The sequence below is a fragment of the Pezoporus flaviventris genome, unplaced genomic scaffold (assembly GCF_033815535.1).
Source record: "Pezoporus flaviventris isolate CSIRO_AGI_PZ_B2104156 unplaced genomic scaffold, CSIRO_AGI_Pfla_v1 ptg000009l, whole genome shotgun sequence".
NCBI classification, from domain to species: domain Eukaryota; kingdom Metazoa; phylum Chordata; class Aves; order Psittaciformes; family Psittacidae; genus Pezoporus; species Pezoporus flaviventris.
Window position 1 is genome coordinate 1,831,423 of NW_026892557.1, and position 22,045 is coordinate 1,853,467.

General features: G+C 42.6%; 1 protein-coding gene across 4 annotated transcripts in view; it reads left to right on the forward strand.

The window, feature by feature from the left end:
* Positions 1-6,319: 6,319 nt before the first annotated feature.
* CLSTN1 (calsyntenin 1) overlaps positions 6,320-22,045 on the forward strand; it is a 36,314-nt gene continuing 20,588 nt past the window's right edge. The window contains exons 1-3 of one of the 4 annotated variants that reach the window (XM_061450127.1): positions 6,320-6,649; positions 14,466-14,588; positions 21,682-21,711. In XM_061450127.1, coding sequence (XP_061306111.1) covers positions 6,547-6,649; positions 14,466-14,588; positions 21,682-21,711 — 256 coding nt within the window. In that variant the 5' untranslated portion in view covers positions 6,320-6,546. The remainder of the gene's footprint in view (positions 6,650-14,465; positions 14,589-21,681; positions 21,712-22,045) is intronic. The other 3 variants (XM_061450125.1, XM_061450128.1, XM_061450126.1) reach the window with 3 other exon arrangements.

Below are 22,045 nucleotides of genomic sequence, written 5' to 3' on the forward strand. Positions count from 1 at the left end.
CTTGTTAACAGTGAGCCTCTGAACAGCAGCAATGACATTGCTGGAAGAGCTGTGTGCGGCAGTACTAGTATAGTCCTTATGGCCCTGCTGCTTCAGCCAGTGATTGTAATGCTGGATACACAACTGGAGCCTTGTAATTTGGTTTCCTGTTGGAAGTCTCTGAGATACACTGCAGTCCAACAGGAGAGCATCTGCTTTTTTTATTGCTGAAGAGCACTGCTGGAATTTCTCTGTCGAAGCTTACTTAAAACCCCATTGCTTGGTTTTATTAATATGTAAAAATTTGGCTCCTTTTACCTCAGGAAAATGACTTATCTGAATAAAATGTAAGAATTTGTCTAACGAAAGGGGAAAATAAAGACTATAATTGTGTTAATTACCAGAATACCAGACATGTAATTAATATGCCACAGGAACAAAGAGCAAATGTACTAATAGCACATAATTGGACTTAAACTACACCCTTGGTAGAAGTCTCTGCAATGGAACTGTTGTGTGTGTGCTCCTTTTCAAATTAGCAATAAGGAATAAATTAACATCCATTTTCTTGCCCATACAAAGGGCATCATATTGTGGGGCAGGGTAATGAATTCAGAGAATGCCTTTACATTCCCATATGGCTCTTAGGGAGGGGAATACTCATGCATGTGATTCTTCTCTTCTCCCTTGTAGGAAGGCAGGCAGAGAGAAGAGGAAAACTTCATTGTATGACCAGATGTTCACTGGATATTTGAGTTGGTTTATCCATTCTTTTATACATGGTATGTTACGGTCTTATGCTGTTGGACAGGGAAATAGGTAGGGTAGGGGCTCGTCACTGACCCAAAGGAACGTCTGTGACAGAAGTGGAAAGAATAATCTATAATTCTTCACCTTTCTTTTTCTCCCCTTTCTCATCCCCAGCATAAATCACTAGTTCACTTTTCTATATTGATTAGGGAGTTAAAGCAATTCTTAATGTGTGAGCATGGCCCACTATGCTGGCTCTTGAGAAAGTTAGTACAAAACATGAAGAAACAAGGTAGAACCACTGGAGGTCTTGGTTTTGGTTTTTGTGGACACACATTGTAGAAAGGCCCATGCAGAGCACCTGACTGTAGTTCTCATTTTATTGAGATTAGAGAAGGAACACCTGATGCTGTTTCACTTTCTGTACTCTCCCCCTCCTTGTCTTTAGTGGTCTTCTTACCATGCTTTCCAAGTAATGTATTAAATGCTTTTCAGAGGCTCAGTGGTTTCAAGGAGACCTCAGTACTCCTTCAAATAAGGAAATAATTTTTTAAGGAACAGGTCCAGGTTCATTCACACTCCACTTCTATTTATAAGACACATCTTAAAAGAAGCCATTGTGGTATTAGATGCAAACACTTGCATTAATAAAGCCTAGCTTTTACTGAGGTCCTTAAGTCAAGTATTACTTGTTAACTAAGCACTTGAAAGCCTGTCTCTTGATGGCATTTCAAAGCATTACAGTATTTTTTAATTCAAGGTATTTCAAGGTATTGCAGTACTTGATTTTTCCAACCTTTTGTGCCCTGCTTTCCTAAACATGCAAATGAAAAGCCTAGAAATTCTGCCTTATTCAATTGTCGTGTACCTGTCATCACAGTATCGAGACACCTGCCTATCTCCTTTACAGAACTATTGTGAGGGTGCATTCATTAAAGCTTGTGACATTCTTGGAGATCCTCGGATGGAAGGTGCTAATGAGTTGTAAAATATTGTAATGATGCTGTAGAATATTCAGGCTCTTTGTAAGGCAAACCTTGCATCTTTCCTTCTTTGCTTTCCTGTTTCTAGATGCGTATTTTGCAATAGAAGGTAAGTCTAAAAAGGGGGGGGGGGAGTGATTAAACAAGGTAGATTCCTAATGCTGCTAGTTTTCTTCTGAGATACCTAGTTGTTTTTATGCACTACTTTGCTTATTTCTCATTTCTTATTGTCTCTCCGATGAAGCCGTACTTCAGTAGCTTGTTCAGAATTCTCTGAACACTCAGAAATGTCAAGGGAGAAGATTTTCTTCTCCAGATTGCCAAGGCCTTCATTTGCATCCCCTAAATCAATTCTCACACATGATCAAAGCAGTTCTGGAAATTTTCAAGTGTGGGGAAAACCAGGCCTCTTAATTCCTTCTCCTCTTAATATATGCAGTCAGGTTCCAAAGCATTAAAAACAAAAATCTTCATCCACTGAATCTAAAAACACATGAATTTTATGCCTCCTTGCATTCAAAGGATTGCAACTGTGTATATTAAGGACAGCAAGGCTAGAAAAGATGTAACAGGTCATCTATGTATGTTTTCTCTTCAAGCTCTCGCATTGCCGTAGCGTTTTGCTGTGGAGTTTTCTTTTGAATGACCCAAAAGATGCCAATTCTGCCTGTTGCCTTACAAGTAGACCTCATTGTGTAGGATTAACTTTTTATCTTCACCTTGCATTATTAGTGTCATTATAGTTCATTCTTCCTGCTTGGCTTAGACAGATAAAGCCATATCAGAAGCAAAAAATACTCCAATTCAGAATCCCCAAATACTTGGGGATTCTCCTATTGCTTTCTTGAGTGGGAAGGGGAGGAGGATCTCGAGTGGGGCTGTAATACTGCTCCTGAGAAACTGCCCTGTTGTTGCATTCATCTAATATTTTGCTTGGCTGTGCATGCAGCTCTCTCATGAGTTTAATTACTGTGTAGTCTCTATGGCAATTGGTTTCCTTTCAGAAGTGGTTTCAGGGCAGCTGTGATAAACCAAATGCTCAGTGGAGGAGATAGAGCTAGGTTCTGAGTTCTCTCTTCCCACTAAAAGCAGCCATAATCTGGGAACAAACTAGTATGCAGCCATTAATTGTACTGAGATGAAAATAAGCCCTCGACCAGTTCTAGCCTCTTTATTTAAAGACTGGGCCATTTTCTCAACCTAATTCTAGACTGAGTTCTAGACCCTTTCCCCATGCTTCCCCTTTTGAACAAGGGGAAACCAAAATCTAATATCTAGAAGGAACGGTGCATATTCCACATATATCCAGAATCTCTTATGATCCTGAGCTGTAACGATCAGGTCCAGATCTGCTGTGACTGAACTGAGCACGTCTTGCTTCTCTCTGTGTTTATGGTATGCACTGGCTTCCTTTAAGTAGCAAGCAAAGGCATTCATTTTTACCTATCACCTTATCTTTTAATTTCTGGCTGCTCAGCTCCATTCTGACAAGTGCAATAAATGTGTTCTCCTGGGTCCTTGCAAGCTGGGCATTAGTCACACTGCATTTCAAGGACATCAGTCCAATAGGTTTTCAGCTGTAACGGAAAACATGTTCTGCCAGGAGCCATTTGTTCCAGTTTTGTTGCTTACCAATAAACTACAAATCAATGGTGTTTTTTTTTTTTGTTGGGATTTTTTTGTGCTTGAGAAGCAGGTCAGAGAGTAGGAGGGAGATAAGTGGGAAAAATGAAGGTGCTGAAGTTGGTTCTCTGGGTTTCTCTGCAATAATGGCATGTGGCATTTCATATAAAGCGAGTATCTCTGTCAACCTGTGAAATACAGTTACCTTTGGCAAACAGGATAGCTGTTGTTTAACAGCAAACAGCACTGGTGCATAGCAGGTCTCACACTGGGCTGTTTAAATTAGATTTAGCTTTGTGAAACAAACGGTACTTGAGAGGATGTTGTATTTGCCATACTTTTAGAGTAAATGCCAATGGAGCATCAGTATGATACGGATCAGAACTGCATTTTGATATCTCCACCACAGGTGGAGTACCCATAATATCTGTATCCTCAACTACGAAACTGCCCGCTCAAACCACTTAGTCATCTAACTAAACAAAATCATGCAACTGATCTTAAAATACAGGCTAATTCTTGGCTTTACTGAATCAGTGCCTTAGTCACAACTGAGTCGGAGGAGTTTGCTTAGAAGGTGAAATGCAATCAGTGCTTTTTCCTTCCTTGGAAATTTCTCGGTTTCATCATGACTGATTCAGCTGATTAGTTCATCTGAGCTGGTAGTGTGGTTGTGCAATAAATAAGGTTTACCTGGACCTAGCACTTCTTCATTTAAGAATGTCTCTCCTTCCTGATTCTTCAGATTCAGACTCATTTAAAGGAGTTGTGATGGTATCACTGAAGACCCCTTCTTAATGAGTCGATGGTAGCGTGCTTTCCCCTGCTGCAATGCATGACACAGCCCAAGTGGACTGCAGAGCAGATTTTGCTCTTTAAACTCTTTAAACTGTCTTTTCAGCAACACTTCATGAACCCAGATTATTCTTCAGTTTAAAGGTAATAATTTATTTTGCAGATAGTGTTTTAGAGTATGCATGAATATATTTGCATGTGAGCTGGCCACTGACTTACAAGCCCTCTTCAGATACTTTTATATTACGTTCAAGCTCTGTACATAGTTATATTCGTAATCAAAATCCAGTATTTGGGCAAATAAATTTGTATTGCATCATGTATTCATCAATGGGCAATCTTCTTTCAACTGATGATATATTGCCTTGCAAATCTTTATTAACGGGCTGGTTCTTACTCATGTATTAAGTTAGTTTGAGAGTCATCGTGAGCTGGACAGCCCTACTACTCTCCATACAAAAGAAAAATACCTAATGTAGCATACTGTCAGCTGAAGCTAAGTTGGCAGAATGTAAAGACTCAGCTAGCTGGCAACAGATGGGCTACAGGCTTCTTCTGACATGATCTGCCATCCAGCATATGTTAGACAGCCTGAAAAATCAAGGGGGTTTAGGCTGAGGCTTTGTTTAAAAAAAGAAATACGTCTTAGCTTTTGATAGAGGTGGCCTACAGCACAGTCAGAGGAGTAAATGTGGAGTAACTTGGTTAGGGTTACCCACAGCACAGGATAACAACTGCGGTGTTGTTCATTGCGTTGGTTCTCTTCAAATTCCTTCTTTTATTTGCTCTGCAAACACTCATATTAACAAATGTGCTTAAGAAACAGCAAGTAAAGCTGGTTGGGCTTGAGGATGGGTGGGCAGAACAGCTTGCCTTTGGATATCCAAATGCCATAGACCAGTTTCTGCCAACTGAGACCTCAGTGCCTCATCAAGAGCAGTGAATGGACTGGTTTCTTGCCTTGGGTAGGGGCAAACAGGTAGTGAGCAGGCAAAGTCAGGTAACAGCACTGGGCTTGCCTTGGTCAGGAGGGAGGAGGAGGCTTTACCAGAACAGATCCATCTCAGCATTTAAGTTGCATAGTGTTTTAAAATAAAGAAATAACACAGCTCCGGGATCTTGAACATTCTGGACTTTATTTTTGTTTCCCTGTGGGAGGGGAATGGCTAATAGGTACAAAGCATGAGTAGTCATATCTAATTATAAAACAAGTTGGTTGCATTTTAGTTGTCAAAACTCTGATCATCTTCTATCGAAGCATTTTCTAATGGAAGTTTTTGACCAAAGAGCAAGTTAAGTTTTTGTTATAGGATAGGTTCTGCGCAACTTAATTATTCATATGAAACTTATTGATTTAGGTCGGACTTGTGAGATTTTTCCAAGCAGAACTAATAGACTTTTGCCTTGATAAAAGTCAGTAAAACTACACTAAAAAAGGTTTCTCACTGCAGAGTATTTGCCTGAACTGTGAGCACTGCTATTCCTCCTTTTGGGCAGGGTTAACGCTGCATCCCAGGATTTCCTCTGCAGCAAGGAAACCCTTTGGGTCTACAGGCACCAGCTGGGAGGGCCATGAAGGCGCTCTAAGGTGCGTGCATCTTCGAAGCAGACCCATCTGCAGAGCATTACCGTTTTAGAGCTTTGAAAACACTGCAAGAAAGCGGGGATGTGTTTCATAGTGTGCTGCACGCAGGTGTTGGCAGTTTGACCTGTCCTGGAGGGGGTCAGAGCCCAGCAGATGACCCGGGGCTGCGCGTCCCACTATGGTGGACTTGGCATCAGTGTTGGATGGGGTTAAAAACCAGCTTTTTGCCGAAGAGATCTGTGAATGTTGAGGTGAAAGCACTGAAATAGCTCTGTGAGATCTGAACTTTCTGAAACGTCGGGGGTTCAATCAACCTCTCATTAACCAGCTGGGTCCGGTTCCAGCGGGCAGCACCTCAGCCCTGCTTCCCAAGTGCCCGCAGCTGCAGCGGGAGGTTCAGCTGCTGCAAATAAACCCAGAAACCCATGAAACCACCCCAAAACCGCCGGCCGGAGGCGAAGGCGGCGGGGCCGGACCACGGCCGCCAGTAGGCGGCGCTCTCCGCCGCCCCTCCCCGCCGCGCACATGGGCTCTCCCGCATCCCCCGCGCGCGTTGGTTCGCTCCCTCCCCCGCCTGGGAACGGGCGCGGGGGGACCGGCCGCGCTCGCCGCCGCCGCCGCCATTTTAGGTGCCGCTGGCGGGGGAGGGAGGGAGGGGAGGACCGGTGAGCGGAGCGGGGCAGCGCTTCTCCTCCCTCCTCTTCCTCCTCCTCCTCGTCGGGGCCGAGCCGTGCCCTCCGCCCGGCGCAGAGCGGAGCGCGGACCAGCGGGGGCGCCACAGCCGCCCCGGCAGCCGGGGGTGCGCGCTGCCCTGCACCGCTCCGCGCTGCCATGCCGCCGCGCCGCCCGGGCATGCCGCGCTCGCTGCTGCCGGCCCCTGCCGCCTGCCTGCTGCTCGCCGGGCTGCTCTGCGGGGGAGCGGCGGCCGCTCGAGGTAAACAGAGCCGGGGCGCGGGTGTGGGAGGATGCTCGGTACCGGCAGGGGGGAATGGGGGGGGGGGGGGGGGTGGCAGGTCGGGTTCACCCTCGCCGCCTTGCGCCTCCGCTCCCCGGGCGCCCTGTGGGGCTGTGCCGCAGGTGGACCCGGCGGGCGGGGGGCCGGTGCCCTTGGCTCTGTTCGCCCTTTGAGGCTGGGGGGGAGCGCGGAGGAGGACATCGCGGCGGTGCGGTCGGGAAGGAGGGCGCTGGCCGCACCTCCCCGGGGCTCGCTGGGGACCCGCGGCTGTTGCACCTGCGGCGCCGCGGGGAGGGCAGGTGGGATGCGGGCGGTGCTCACCTCTGCCCCCCCCTCTCCCGAAGCCCCTTCCGACCGCGAAGGTCAGGCCTCGGCCGCGGGGCCCGGCCCGGCTGCGGCGGGATGCGCGGCGGCGCTGGGTGCCGGCCGCCTGTTACATAACGGCTCCCTCAGGCGGGGTCCGCACTTGTTGAGGGGGGGGGCTCCGCTGGGGAAGGGCACCGGGAGCCGCCGCTGCCCGGTACGGAGCGGCCCGGGCGCTGCAGTCCGGGAGGCAGCGCTTGGAAAGGCGCCACAGCAGAGCCGTGACGGACTTGGGCTTGGGGGAGAGCAGCGGTGGCCGGCGGGGTGGGAAGGGGGAATCAAACCCCCTCGGGGAGCCGAGCCTTGGGGCTGAGGTGCAGAGCACCCGGCTGCGGTGAGCGAGAGGAGGGAGCACGGAGCGGTACGGCGGTGCTAAACGTTGGCCTGGTGGCTATTGATTGATCTTGTGGAGTAAAAGTATACGCATTGCAGGTCTCCTCCTGAGCAGATTTCCATGAGAGGCTTGCAAACGTTTCCTTACCTGAAGGTTACCCCTCGAACTGAGAGTGCCGTTTCTGCAAGATTTACTTGATTGTACGGTGGGATTTGAGATCCTGTGTTTAATTTGAACGTAGATTGGAAGTGCGGCTGTAAAATGGCTTGCAAATACGTTGAAGGGATGCTCTTGAGCAGAAACAAGTCATTAAGGGCACATCTTGCTGCAGTTTCCCTACATAGGGCCAAGAAGCTGCTGCTGTAAGTCAGCAGCCTGCTGTTTAGATAGGAGCTGTGATTTACCTGTGTGAGATCTCTTTAAGTTCAATCTATTCACTAGCATACTTGCAACCGTGACATTTAGTGCTCAACCCACCAATACAGCAGGATGGCTTTTCCATCATTCTAAGTCATGAATAAATCCAAGACCAAAACCCGTTTTCAAAGTAGCTAACGTGTACTTGGAAAAAAATGGCAAATTTAGGCAGCTCTGTCGGCTCTTGTGCAGTTTGTGAAAGGCTGTGCTTGTCTCCGATCTAACCTGCAGAGCTGTTGGACTGCAGGTCCTGATCTGTTAAACTTCATCACACATAACTGAGTTACAGATCTGCTTTGGCTCAGTATGTGCATTGGTCCTCAAGGCGCTTTGGCTACTCCAGCTACGCCTGTTAATAGTGTTACATGAGGGTGCATTTAACAAGTAAGCTCTGGAGAGCACCTGGAAAGCTGCTCAGGTAACTCATTTCCCTGTTGTTAGGAGAAACAATTGTTTGGAGGCGTTTATGGTAAACTTCCAGGTTTGGGCTGTGTTTTCAGTGCCGTTCTTCTTTCAGGTTCACCTGAGATATTTTTCACCTGTGACTTTCAGGCTGGTTGGGCTCAGGTTCTAAAGAGGTGAATTCCTGTTCAGCTGATGTACAGCTCTCAATTTCACTGGATTTATCGTGCGATTGGTCAAGTTGACCTCAATATTTCTAAGCTTGCTGGACTAACGTTGCAGAGGAAAAGCAGTAGCTAGTGGTGCATTCACATAGAGCTTGTCAGAGTGAAGCAATTGGATGTTTATCGACAGAGCTGAATGGGGAGTGGAAGGGAATGACTTTTCTGACGAGAAGACAGTGCAGTTAATGGCTGCTGCTTCTGTGGTTAGTGACCAGGTAGAGGGATATACCTCTGTTGCCTTGAGTCCCTTCCAAATTATGGTCATTTAGGGAAGGGTATTGATCAGAATAATGCTATCTTGATGAAGCTTTGCTGATCTGTGATTATTTCAGGAAGTTATCTGGTGCTGTGAATGTTTTAAATCTAAACCACAAACCACTTTCTCACTACCATGGTCTTACTGCAGATGTTTCTTTGACACAGGAGCAACCTTCATTATATGGGGCTGGTGGTTAGTTTCCATCTCCTTTCTAGAGGCAAGGCAATTTAAGACTATCTAAAAGATAATTTGGCTATTTCTGGTGGGTTTTTTCCCTTTAAGGATTTATAAAAGTAAGAGAGCACTGAGAAAAGACAGAATTAACCAGTGCTAGACCTTTCTATGATGCATAATGCATGGAAAAGCATAATATACAGCCATCTGTTTAGGGAAACTATTTTAATCTCTTTTCCTGTACATATTATATAAAATAATACACTGCTGAGGAAATGGAGGGCAAGCATGGTTTACTTTGTGTGTTTGGAATACTTGTGTGCCAGTTGACTTCTCTCATGTTATTAGACTGCAGGTTGAGCTGCCTGTGCCAAGTTATCAGGGAAATGTATCAACAGAAGCATTTCTAGACTTGCAGATAGATAACGTTTCTGCATATTTCAAATCACCAGTTTCAAATTGCAAAGACAATTGGGGTTTTTTTTTTAGGAGCAGGACAGAAGCTGGGCTCGTGGCTTTCTGTTTCTCATGGCTTGGAGTTAAACCCAGACCAAGCCATAGGACGGCATAATGTCAACACCTCATCTCAAACAGATTGAATTAGAATTCGGTAAAGCAGCATTTTCTGCTGTGAAAATCTGTGTATCTGATAGCTCCGTGGCTATGAAACTGTTCTTCAGAGGAGAAAAAGCTTGTGTAGTCACTGATGTTCTCTGAACAAAAGCGCTTTACCATTTTCCTGAGCCATATCTCATTGTCTGTAGCAGCATTCAGAGAATGTCTCTCAAATTTTGTGATGTTAAGGGGAATAGCCATACCTCAAAACATAGGAGCATTCAGGAAGCCAGAAGCCTTGGTCTTAAATCTTATTTTGCCCTCTCTTTCATTTGGTTCGTACTGATTGACTCACGGTGGCTTCAGCAGGGACTAAACCTCCTTAGGAGCCTTTAGAAAGGATTATTAGAAACCCGAGCGCCTTTGAAGAACTGTCTGTCTGTCTTTTGTTTATAGTGTTAGGTCTCATCTCACTTGCTTTGTATTCAGGCTGAAAACAAGTTGCTGCTGCAGCTCCCAGTTGGTTTCCTTGTTTTTAAATGGGATCAACAAATAGAGGCAGAAGTGCCAGCTAGACTGAGATGATGGTTGCTGTATTCGTAAATAAGATTCCCTTTCAAGGAGTGAAGTTTATAAATATGAGAGCAGTTAGAAAGTGATTTCCATTCTTGCACTACAGTTAGCCACATTTAAAAGGGAATTTATTAAATGTTCAGTTTTCTATTTCAGTGTTCTGGTTTAGCTTAAAACATGTTAAATTTCCCTTAAAAAAAAAAAATAGGGCTTTGATGGCCTAATCCTGCTTAGGCTGTTCTGTGCTGGAATATTTCTGGTTTGCTGTTTTCCCTGCCAGACTTTTATCCCAGTAGAAATTTGGTCAGTAGGTCCTCTATGTGTGATCTTTGGTGCTCTGAGCATTTCTTCTGCTGCAGTGGTGGGTGCTAAAAGCTGTGACTAGTTTGTGTGTGGTTTGCATGTAGCTTAGTTTCAGGCTCATTGCAAAGCTTCCATGTATCTCTGTAGAAATTAACTCAGATTTAGGCCGCTGGTTCAGTGTACAACGTGAAGCTCTGTAAGTGGTGATAAACCAGAGAGTGTTCCTTAGGCAAACTATAATTTAATAAAACCTGTTAAATTTCTACAGCCATTAGTTTGAATATGGTGGATGGAGAACTACTGTTAACTGTGCCGGCTGACCCTGACAATTTATAAGCATTACCTTGTGCTCCTGGTGTATGACAGTTCAACTTCCAGAGCAGACATTGCAAATGCTCCTTACCTGTGTCAAAGAATCCAAGACAGAGATCTGAAACTGTGGGATGATTTTCAACCACCTGATTTTCCTTCAACTAGGAACTGTAGAGGTTAATGCTGTGGATGCCTGTGCCCTTACCTAATCCCTTTCCTCGTGCAGATTCATCTCTGTATAATCTATTACTGCCTACTACTTTCGTGTCCCAGTAATGGGAATTACAGTTTGTCTTGGAAGCCCATACTGGAGAAAAGTGCCATGCTATCAAGAAACTCTGCCTTTGAGCAAAACTTGTGTTCAGTTTTAGCCCTTGGTTTGTACCTGGTTGCAAGACAATGGGTTTTGGTAAAATTTGAGGTACGAGAAGAGCCCATTTAATAAACAAATACAATAGATCTTTTCAGAACCACTGAGATAGTCCAAGTTGGTTATATACAAAGTTAATCCTCACCCTTTTCTCACAAGAGGCACAGTTCTGCATTGCAGATTGGCTGAGCCTAGGGCAGGAACAGAACACACATTATAATCAGGCTGTGCTACACCCTTTCTTATTAAACTGTACTTTCAGGGTGGAGGAGGAGGCATTATTTTGTTGTGTAGAACTTTACACCTTGGTTGAGCTATATTTTTCTGTGGTTCTGTATTATACAGACTTGTTGCTTTAATGATATTGCATGGGATTTCATCAGAACAGAACTAAACTATGAATGGTCAGGGTAGGACATACTTTAGAGTTTTTATTGTCTCTCTGAAAGGCACGCTTGCCTCTTTTACATCAAGAGAAACACAATCAAAAGGATGTACAGTGATCAATTATTGTCAGACCTTCAGGACAGGAGTAAAGAACTGCTCCACTTAGTTTATTGAGCGCAGTTCATTTGGATTGACAGAGAATATAATCTTGGTATGCAATCTCTGGGTTTTTCGTGAAGTCTCAAAGGTGGATTTTACAAATGAGTGTCTTGTCACTGGGTTGAACACCTAGCTTTCAAACTCTAGTACTTGTTACATCATCTTCATCTGTTTCTAAAGATAGCATGGCTAAACAATGCTGTACATTAAAGTAGTTACCCAGAAGAAGTGTATTCCGTTACAGCCCTTTCTGGTTGAGGTGTGTCCAAATCTTCACTTATGTAGGTGCCAGGTCCCATTTAAGTCAAATTAGTGTTCTGACCACTTGTAAGAAGATAAAGGAAGTCCTTGGAAAGGACTCTGATAAGTACATTTAACTTTAATATGTTCACATTCAAATAATAGAACAGGATTAATTCTGATTTAAGATCATAGCTTTTGATTAACATTTCCATACTATCCCTAAACCCCCCTGCTCTGCCTATATATTCATTTACATTCATTCACTGTTTTAAGCAGCAAGGGAAAGTTGCTGCTGGTTGATCTGATGTGTATTCTTGCATTACTTTGGTGAAGCATCCTTTCCTTGAGGTACTTTCCTTTTTCTGCAGTTCCAGTCATTGTGAGTAAAAGCTGGTCTGTTCATTCATGGGAAACTGAACGCATTTACCTAAAGTAAAGAGTACTTTAAAAAGCTGTGTTCAAGGCGCACATCACATCAGGTACCAGTTTCCTTTCTTCCTATATAGTTTAGCAGCAGTTACCTTTAGATAACCCTGCTTAAGTGGCTTGTGCTCACCTTGCAGATGTGTTCAGCCATTGCTTGGCAGCAGTAAAGGCTCTAGCATGAGCTGTTACAATTCAGGTGGCAACCTGGAAAAAGAGGGATGCTCAGCTGGCTTTAAAGTATTTTTTGGCCACTGAAAGCTAAGTAGAAGTCAGTTGGCTGTGTTGAGCCAGGGTAGCTTCCCCCACTTGACTAGATTAAATGCTAGTTGGGATTTACAACAGATTCCAGTTGAGGCGCTTACAAATAGTGTGAATATTGTGTTTCAAGGAAACCAGTGTAGTTTATCCCAGTTAAATGGCAAGAGATTAACAGCTCAGGGCACTTTGTTAGTGTCAAGCTTGGAATGGGCGGACTTTTGGTTTGAAATTAACAGTGTGAACAGTTTATTTGAATGACTTCCTCTAGATTTCAGGAGTTCGGGGACAATTAAAGGGGTAAAAAATGTGAAAGGATGGTTTTCAATCCAACGTTTAGCAATATTTAAGCCAACTGGTTCACTTTCGTGGTAGGTTCAGGGGCAGTGGTAATGTATCGCTCATAAGCTGTGCCTCATATTTCAAATGCTAGCTGGAGAATTTCTTACAGTGTGTAGTTACGCTGGAGTCAGGAGATCCCAATATGGATAACGGGCCTTTCCTGGATATTCAGCAGTAAGTTTGGTGTTCTCAAATCCGGTGATGTTTAGCCTTCATAAACACAAAGGGATTTAAGCTTTATGTTTTAAAATCTGGTGATGTTTTAGCCTTCCTAAACACAAAGGGGTTTAAGCTTTATGATTTTATTGTCTGCAGCACAATAAAAGGACATGACTTTGCTTTTAACTGAGCCTGTTGTTTGAAGGTTCACTAGACTCTGCAGATGCTTAACATACTCATAATTCTGTTCATATGTGGTTGCAGTGCTTCAAGCTTTTATACTACTTCCTTACCCTTCAGTAGTGGGATTTACTGTGGGCTGCTAAATCAGGAGAAGGTTTCTCAATGCTTAAAACCAATTAATTTGTCATCTGCCTTGAGAAGCATTAGAATGGAGATGGAGAGGGGTTTGGCAGAGATCTTTTTTAGGATTTTATACTAGGTCCTTGCAAAGAAGATGAATGGGTGAAGGGGGTCTGAGCTGTTTGATTGAGGTGTAACCACCCCAGATGCACTGGCAAAAAAGTACACAACTGTATCCTCCTTATGCTCCTAACAACTGTAGCTGTATTAGTGAAACACTTGTGTTTAGACCAGATTTGAATTGAGAGATGTTGTTTCCATTAGCAACTCAAATGTTAACAGTTATCGGTGCCTTCCTTCCGAGGGAAGAAAGCTGTGTTAGCCCCTCTGAGCATGACAGAGTTCCTTTTAAAGCACCACGTTCCTTGGAGGGTGCTGCAGCCCTGTACTTCTCTGGGTAAATAGAACCATGTGGTTGACATTGAGCTGGCTGTTTGGTATGCTGGATATTGAAAGCATGCCCATGTGAGGCTATTGAGGCAATAAAGATAGTGTTGCCATACTGAGTAAAACCACACGGTGGTAATTAAGCACTATTTGCATTAAAATAGTTTGTTGTGAGTTCTCTCTTGCTGCATTATTATGTATGAAGATATTATATCCTGTCTAGCAGTTTGTTGCTAGTAACAAGTAAAAAATCGCAGATGAAAGCGTATTGGGGAATATTATGGTTTCCTGTGAGAGTTCTATGATTTTTAATCATTTGCTTAAGTGTCCTTTTGTCACCGTTTAGTTTAACTCCCTGAAGAACAGTCCACCAGCTGCATCCCAGGTTTTCCTTGCTGGAGAGCAGTAAACAAGTCCTTGTGTTTCATGTTGGCCAGTCATTTTTCATCTGGTGCCGAGTATAGGTTTTCCTGGTGTCGCACTTGGCACTGATGGCTGTGGCTCCCCATCACTGTTAGAAGGTTTTTGAGTTGCATTTCAGGGACAACTTAAATCCCAGCATAGTTAAGGGACTAATTTAGAATCTCTGAGTTACTTTTGGGAAGCCTGCAGGACACTGAACTCTTCTGAACATACTTGGCCAGGATTTTGTCTCAAAGTTTTTAATTTAGTAAGATACAAATTCAGATTTAGAAAAATGAAAGAGGAAAATACTGAAATCAGCATTGTAAAACATCTTCTAAAGAAGTTTTCAGACGTTTTGACTTTGTACTTTGCTTTCCTTTCAGTTAACAAGCATAAGCCATGGATTGAAACAACCTATCATGGTATAGTTACAGAAAATGACAACACAGTGCTCCTGGACCCCCCTTTGATAGCCCTGGACAAAGATGCACCTCTGCGTTTTGCAGGTAAAGAATTCATCTGCATTTCTTTCCTAAGAACTGGAAATGCTTTCTTGAGGACAAATGCTGTGTGTTACTTCTGTGTTTTCCCTAACAGCAGCCTAATGCCTCAGAGCTTTTAAACCCTAGGAAATGTTTGTGCATGGACCAGAGTTTTGTTTCATATTTACAGCTGTAGCTAAATATCCAAACCAGAGAGCATTCTGTATTGCAGGTGTTCCATGTTTCTTTCAATGTCATGTGCTTGTGTGACTTCTGCTTTTGGGGGAGTTACATTGTTTTGGGGTTTTGGTTTTCAGGGTTTTTTTGCATTAGTGTCTTTTCCTCCATCGCCTGGATTCCACATTTCACAGCATTCAGTCTAGGAGTTCTGAAACAATTCTTTTCTTACTATTCTGAAGAGAGTTTTTGCTTTTCTTAGTGGTTTTGATTTGTGTCTTAATAGGTTGAAGACAATAATGAACAGAATTAAGGTTGCGTTTCTATGGTCAGTTGGCTTAGCAGTTTGGAGTATTTTTACATGTGGGACAGCCCCTTCTACTGAAGAAAAGGGTTTTTTTTTTCTCCTCTAGCAAAGAATATAGAGAATGATACATGAGAGATTTGCAAAATGTAGGGCGATTCTTCCGTTTCAACATATGACTGACAAATGAGAGTTTTCTTACAGACTTATGCAGTAGTTTTGTCTTGTGGAAATGCAGTCTTATGGAAGACACTCTTTTGGTTGACCAAGTATTAGAAAACTCTAAAGAATACCATTGGGAATCTGCAGGTATTAGCAGTACTGGACAACACAAGCTTAAGTTAGATACTTGCAGAAGCTTAGTTGTTAAGTAGAGTTTTAGAGTTGAGAATCCCAGTAAAATACTTAGAGGATGTGACAGTAGCTGTTTTGGGGAACATTGCTTAGCCTGGCTTCAAGGAGGAAGTGACAGAACAAGAGGATGATTGGGTGAACAGCCATTTAACATGTTCAGCATGCTGACTGCATGGTGTGCTACACTATTATGGCAGCTCAGTCACAAGTTGTTGAAGTGATACTTAAAGTAACAGTTTTGAGGCTGTAATTATCTCCAAGGCTGCTTTGCAAATTCAGAAAGCTAATGGTAAAGCTCTGAAAATCAGACTTTCTCAGGTGTTGGGTACACATAGCAGAGGTTAAGTAATTCTAACTAGAAATAAAACTGCTCTCTAGGAAATGTGAAGTTTCAAAATGAAGACGCTTGTGCTGGGAAATGCGTTTGTAAAAAGAGGTCCAAGAAGTTGACTTGTGTCCTTGGAGATTAGGGGAATGTGAATCATCGCTCACAGTTCCCAAGTGCTTTAAATGTAGGCACTGGGAATTTGGCAGCATGGATCAGATTTTGAAAATGGCTGGTTTATACCTCTTGGTGGATAGCAGAGACTTACTGAGTGCTGGATATTGTGAAGCTTTGAGGAAGTACTGGCAGACTATCCCCGAATATACTGAGGAAGTTGGGGCTGTTCAGCCTGGAGAAGAGAAGGCTGCTTGGAGACCTCATAGCAGCCTTCCAGTATCTGAAGGGGGCCTATAGGGATGCTGGGGAGGGACTCTTCATTAGGGACTGTAGTGACAGGACAAGGCATGATGGGTTCAAACTGAAACAGGGGAAGTTTAGATTGGATCTAAGGAGGAAATTCTTTCCTGTGAGGGTGGTGAGGCACTGGAATGGGTTGCCCAGGGAGGTTGTGAATGCTCCATCCCTAGTGGTGTTCAAGGCCAGGTTGGACAAGGCCTTGGGTGATATGGTTTAGTGTGAGGTGTCCCTGCCCATGGCAGGGGGGTTGGAACTAGATGATCTTAAGGTCCTTTCCAATCCTAACTATTCTGTGATTCTATGATACTGTCAAATTTGCAGAGGAAAATCCAATATCAAAACATCCCTTCAAATGAGAGATGCTTTTCCATCATGTTGATGTAAATTATATCAACCTGCTTTATTTAATGATGGACACATATTTAATGATGAACATAAAAATGAGCACTTTTACCAACTGGAAGTTGGTTTTGTTAAACGTTTCTATGAAGATTATGTGGTTTGGCTTTCGGAAAGTAACAATTCTGAGGCAGCAGCAGCAGAACAATGGCTTTAAAATAGTGAAGTTCTAAGTCCAGAACTGTGACTTTGTGAAGAAGTTTTCTCAATATGACTGTTGGATTTGAACTGCGTCAGTTTTGAATGACTGTGCTGTGGGAATCTATAAAAGTGTTTGTCTCCCATTAAATGGAACAATACTTGAATCTGTCTTTAAGGAGACCAGATGTGGGAGAAGCCTTGAATCAGCGTTATCAGTTCTGGCTGGTGGTGCTGTAGTCATGGCCTGGAGCGGAGAATAGCATTGTTCTTGTCCAGCAGCATCTATGTGGGTGTGGAAGTGTGAGAAGCCCATTAGATCAGTGACATGTTTTCACAGCAAAACAAAGCAGGTTGGAGATTAAGTGGCTGTTTCAGCCCTAACTGGTATATTCCTGCTTATAAATCAAATTTATTCAGGCTTCAAAAGGTTGGTATTTAATTAACTGTACCCCCCAGCTGAGCTGTGAAGCTTCTGAGCTGTCTGGAGGTTTCAGATACTTTAAATAGAGCTTTTTGCTTTATTTCAGTTTTGAGATGTTGAAACATCCTGAAACTAGTCCATTTAAATGCTTTGTAGTAGATGAACTGTGGGGCAAGCAAAAGTAGTATTTTATTGCTTTGCTCACTGTGCTATGGGTAGGATCCTAAAATTCAGGCATACAAAAATAAGCAGGGTTATAAAGACATTTCTAGGGTAATATGGATGGGTTTAAATGTGGAATGACACTTCTGAAAAGGGAATTTGAATATAGTCATGGCAGGATGCCTCACCATACTGCCCAACGTGTAGAGACCCTATGGAGCCAGTCTTTTGTACCATCAGCGTTACAGATCTGCTTGAGAAGACAATGACTGTTCTCATTCCTCAGTGAAACTTTTCTACATTCCAAATTGAGTCATGTTTGAATTTGATCCTAAATGGTTTTGCTGAAAACATAAAGGACAGCTACATTTCCTATTGTATATTAGAGTAGTTTATATCTAAAATCAGCTTGATGTCTGAAGCTCTCAGTATGGATTTCCCCTTTACTATGCAAAAAGGAACTGAATTTGTATTGCATTCTGGATGCCTTCACATAAAAGAATGTTACAAGAGCGTAACACAGGGTCTCACTAGTAAGGTGTTTGAAATGTTTCCCTGGTGGTTTGATGTGCCTATAATAGGGTTTGAATTCCTCTTCCCTCAGCTCACCCCTAGAGAAAACCACTTCTCAGCCACAATACTTCATTTTCCACTTACGAATCTGGGATGCAAGAAGTATTTTTGTGGGGGTTAGGAATTTTTTGACTTAGGGCATGAATATGCATAGAGCTTTGCAACTGATCTTGCAGACTCTCTATTCATTCTTTAAAATGAGCCCCCAAAATCCACCCAGAGGCATGTGGGGCTCACATGTGTAGTGGGCAAGCACTGATGCTGTGTCTCTGCTGTACCCCCAGCCCCTGTTTGCTCAGGGCAGGGACTGTGCTGATGTCCTGTCTGCAGTCAGCCTCTGTGTAACGCAGCGCTCAGCTGGGTGGTGGCTATGAAGAAATGATACGTAGAGAGATGAATGAGACCGTGTCATCAAACGGATACAGATTTTGATCTCATCCCATCCAGCGAGGGATCCAGTTGCACAGCTGGTTGGCAAAGCTCAGAGGAAATTAGTTGCAATAGTATTTCAGCCGGTTTTGCACCAAATTGAAGGCATGCGTGAAGTGGCATTTTGTTCTGTAGCTCTCGTGGTACGCAGACTGAAATGGAGTTACCACTGACTGTTACCACTGAAATTGCTTTGCTTTTTAACAGTTTTGTACGGTACTAAGAAAAGTAGTTTTTTAGGAGACATTCTACACATAGTGGAATAGGAGGCTTTCCTGAAGGCTCTCCATGACCCTCATGCAGACTGCTGCTTGGTTAGGGCTGGCAGAATACCCTTCCTCTCCTTCTGTGGCGTGGAGATGCAGCGATGTAGCCGACTCCAGAGTTTAAAGAGTATCTAGTCAAACACTGTACATCCAGTTTAATAGCTTATGTACCTTCTTTATATAATACAATTCAGGATTTTACATCATTATATTGTAACAGTACAGAGAAAGATAAAACAGTAAAAGTGACTGAAACCTTAAAATTCTACCAAATCTTCACAGTCATTTGACTGTGCTACACTAGAAAGGAGAAATACCGAATATCTTTAGGAGAGAGGATTACTGTATGTTTTCTGGCTAATGTAAGTTCCACAAACCTGTGTTACCTATAAAATGAAATGTGTTTTTCAACTGCAGTTACAGGTGAGCGAAGCACTGTGAAGTGCTTTCCTAGTCACAGTATATTCAGCTGAACGGTTCCCAATATATCAAGCATAAAATAATTTATAGATTGATCATTATCCTGCTCTAAGATCAGGACAGATAAAAATTTATTTCAGTAACATATCTCGAGTTCAGAATGAAATGAGGAAAAGCATTAAGCACATATGACGTAGCGTGAAACCTTAGGGAGCATGGTATGGGACTAAGCTTACTTAATGGCAGCAAAAGTTCAGTGCCAAGAATTCTATAGTCACAGAAGAGCCTTACCTGTACTATATCAAAATCTGCATTTCGTAAGTGAGATGAAAATGAATACCCATGTATGGGAATATTAGTCTGTAGATTGTCATCTTTGTCTTGAAGGAGCTCTCTAACAGTCTGTAATGTATTTTTGAGAAAGGAAGGGAGCTTTAATTCTGGAATTATTTTGTACTTCAGAGAATTATTCCTTTTTGCTTCTTTTCACTGCAGAGAAACTTTGAAGAAGGGAGCTCAAAAAGCCTGTTAGTTTGGGAGCTCTGCATTTGCTTATTTAGAGCACTTGCAAGTAACACCAAAGTTTTCATGCATGCTAACTTTTCCAGTCACGAGAACCTTGTCAGTGTAGTCCTAAAAGGACTTTTTATTAATCTTGCTTGTGTATGAAGTAGAAAATACGATTGTTGGGTCAGTTATTATTCTGAGAAACATCTGGCAGGAGTTGAGCTGTACAGTACAGGGCAAGCCAAAGCTTTACCCCTTATAAAGCATCTGGAGACAGATCCTTACCAGAGAGCTTCTTTATGTCTTACGCTTAGAAGCCAAAACTGTAATGCCTGAACTTCCTAGCAGCCACATTGGGGTTGATGCCAGAGTTAAAGGTCACTTCAGATGATAAAGAACTGACCAGTTTTTAACAGCCTTCCCTTCTTCAAAGAGGTAATTGCTGCATTCTTCTACTTCTCCCTCTTCCCCCCATTATCAGGCTTTCTGCTTTAATGTTCCCTTACATTATTTTTCTTCTTGCAATCTTCAAGTTCACACACAGTGCTTGACTCCCAGAGTTACTGGAAGGTAGCAGGGAGGTGGGTGTAGAGGAGTCAGAGATGTGCAGTATTTAAAAGCCTGCAGTTGGAATGTCAGTTCTGGCTGATCAGTGGTGTCAGCCGTGAATTTAAACAGTGTAAAACTTACTTGGGTGATCCTGTTGCCAAAACACATTAAAATCTGGGATTATATTTATATCCTGTGTAAGAATAGACTGAAATAAATTATGTGGGTGCCACAAGAGTGCGTTAAAATCAAGGGCTGATTATAAATCTAGGGATTACCTGAAGGGACTTTCGGGGAGAACCTTCTGAGAGCTATTTAGACACTGGCTCCTTTTAAAATGAAGGCCATCGTGCATTGTAAGGTGACTTGCCTTAATTATGTTTCTGCTTCACTTTTAAGCTGTAAATCTGTCTAAGAAAAATGCTTCTCTGTGACTATAGTGCCTCGTCTCTTTCGTAAGGCCACTCTAGAATGGAGACTTGAATTGATTGTGTTACTGCAAGCTGAAAGGTGAAAGAATTACCAGGAGATCTGGGAGAAGAGATTTTAAGGGTACAGGTCTGCTCTCTTGTACTGGAATTTAGGTCAAAGATGTTGATGATACTTGATATGCTGAGTGATACATAAAAGGTGGTAGTTTGGGGGTTTAACATGATTTCCAGGGGAGTGAAGAGCAGGGATAACTGATCATTAAGTCTGTGAAACCATTCCAGGTGCCTGTCAGTCATCTAATACTGTTGTAAAACTCAGTTATATCTGAGATCTCCTCGTAAGTGTGGAAGATCCAGGACACTGCAAGGCTGTACTTTCCTGGAATGGCTGGAAGGGCAAAGCCAGACTACTTTGGGGCATCCTCAGTACTAATAGTTGAATATATTTGAGTACCTGAATCTCTTCTGTCCAGCATTAAATTGTTTCAGCAGTAGACTAAAACTATAAAAGCTTGGGTTGCTTGTTTAACCTGGAAAAGTGATGTGCTGCTAGGAAAATATATAGCTTCCCCCTCTAACTCCCCGTTTCTTACATTAAAGCTTTTATGTTCAGCAGGCTGACAATTTAGTGTGTATATTTTTAAATCATGAATTATGTCAATACTGTCAAGTTTGGTGTTGAATTTACATTTGGCAAATGTGAAGCGTTATACAACCTAAACTGCTAAAAATGTATGTGGAAACCCAAAAATCTCATGACTGCTTAATTTATTAGTGTTTTTCCTGGAGCTCAAAAGGGGGATATGAAGGTTTTCTTTGTAGAAACATGGTGGTTTCAGTAGAATAGATAAAAGCTTGTGTATGTTATTTAGTGTGTCGTCTTTACGTAGAATAGTGTAATACATTCTGATAACTTCTGCTTTCTAGTTCTTCATCAATATGGAATTTGGAAAGTATCTTTAGCAGTTGGTATTTTTTAAAAAAGGGAAAAAGAAAAAAGCCTTTTGATAAACTTAAATCCTTCAAAATTGCACAAATGGCAACCTGGAGTTAAAAGATTGAATCTTGTTTAACAAAACTAAAACTCTAAAATTGTAACAGTTACAGCAAATCTCCACTGGAATTTGAAAAGACAATTTTTCCAAAGCTTTTCTGTGTAATGTGTGCATCTTTGCCTTTTCCTTATTTGCTCCCTTTCAACTTTTCCTGTGACTGACTTGGGTTTATCTTTTCTCCCTTTAGAGAGTTTTGAGGTGACAGTCACCAAAGAAGGTGATGAAGGGTTCTTTCTATGCCTTTTATGAATATTAACCTACTAACTTTGGTTATGAAATGGGGAATCAGCACTTAAACAGAAGATCCTGTCATGTTCTTTTGTCCCATTTATTCTCCCAGTTTTTTTCTATTTTCAAATATATTGATAAAATCTGTATGTAACCGAACCCTTGGTTAGAAATATCTGTAAATCAGACATCCATTTGAACCACTTGGGATTATTGAACACTATATGGACACTGAAGAAGTTGTTTTGGGGCTAAATAGTGTTTTCTGATATTTCCACTGATAGCTTACTTCTTTGGGACATCTTTTTTCATATGCTTTGGAA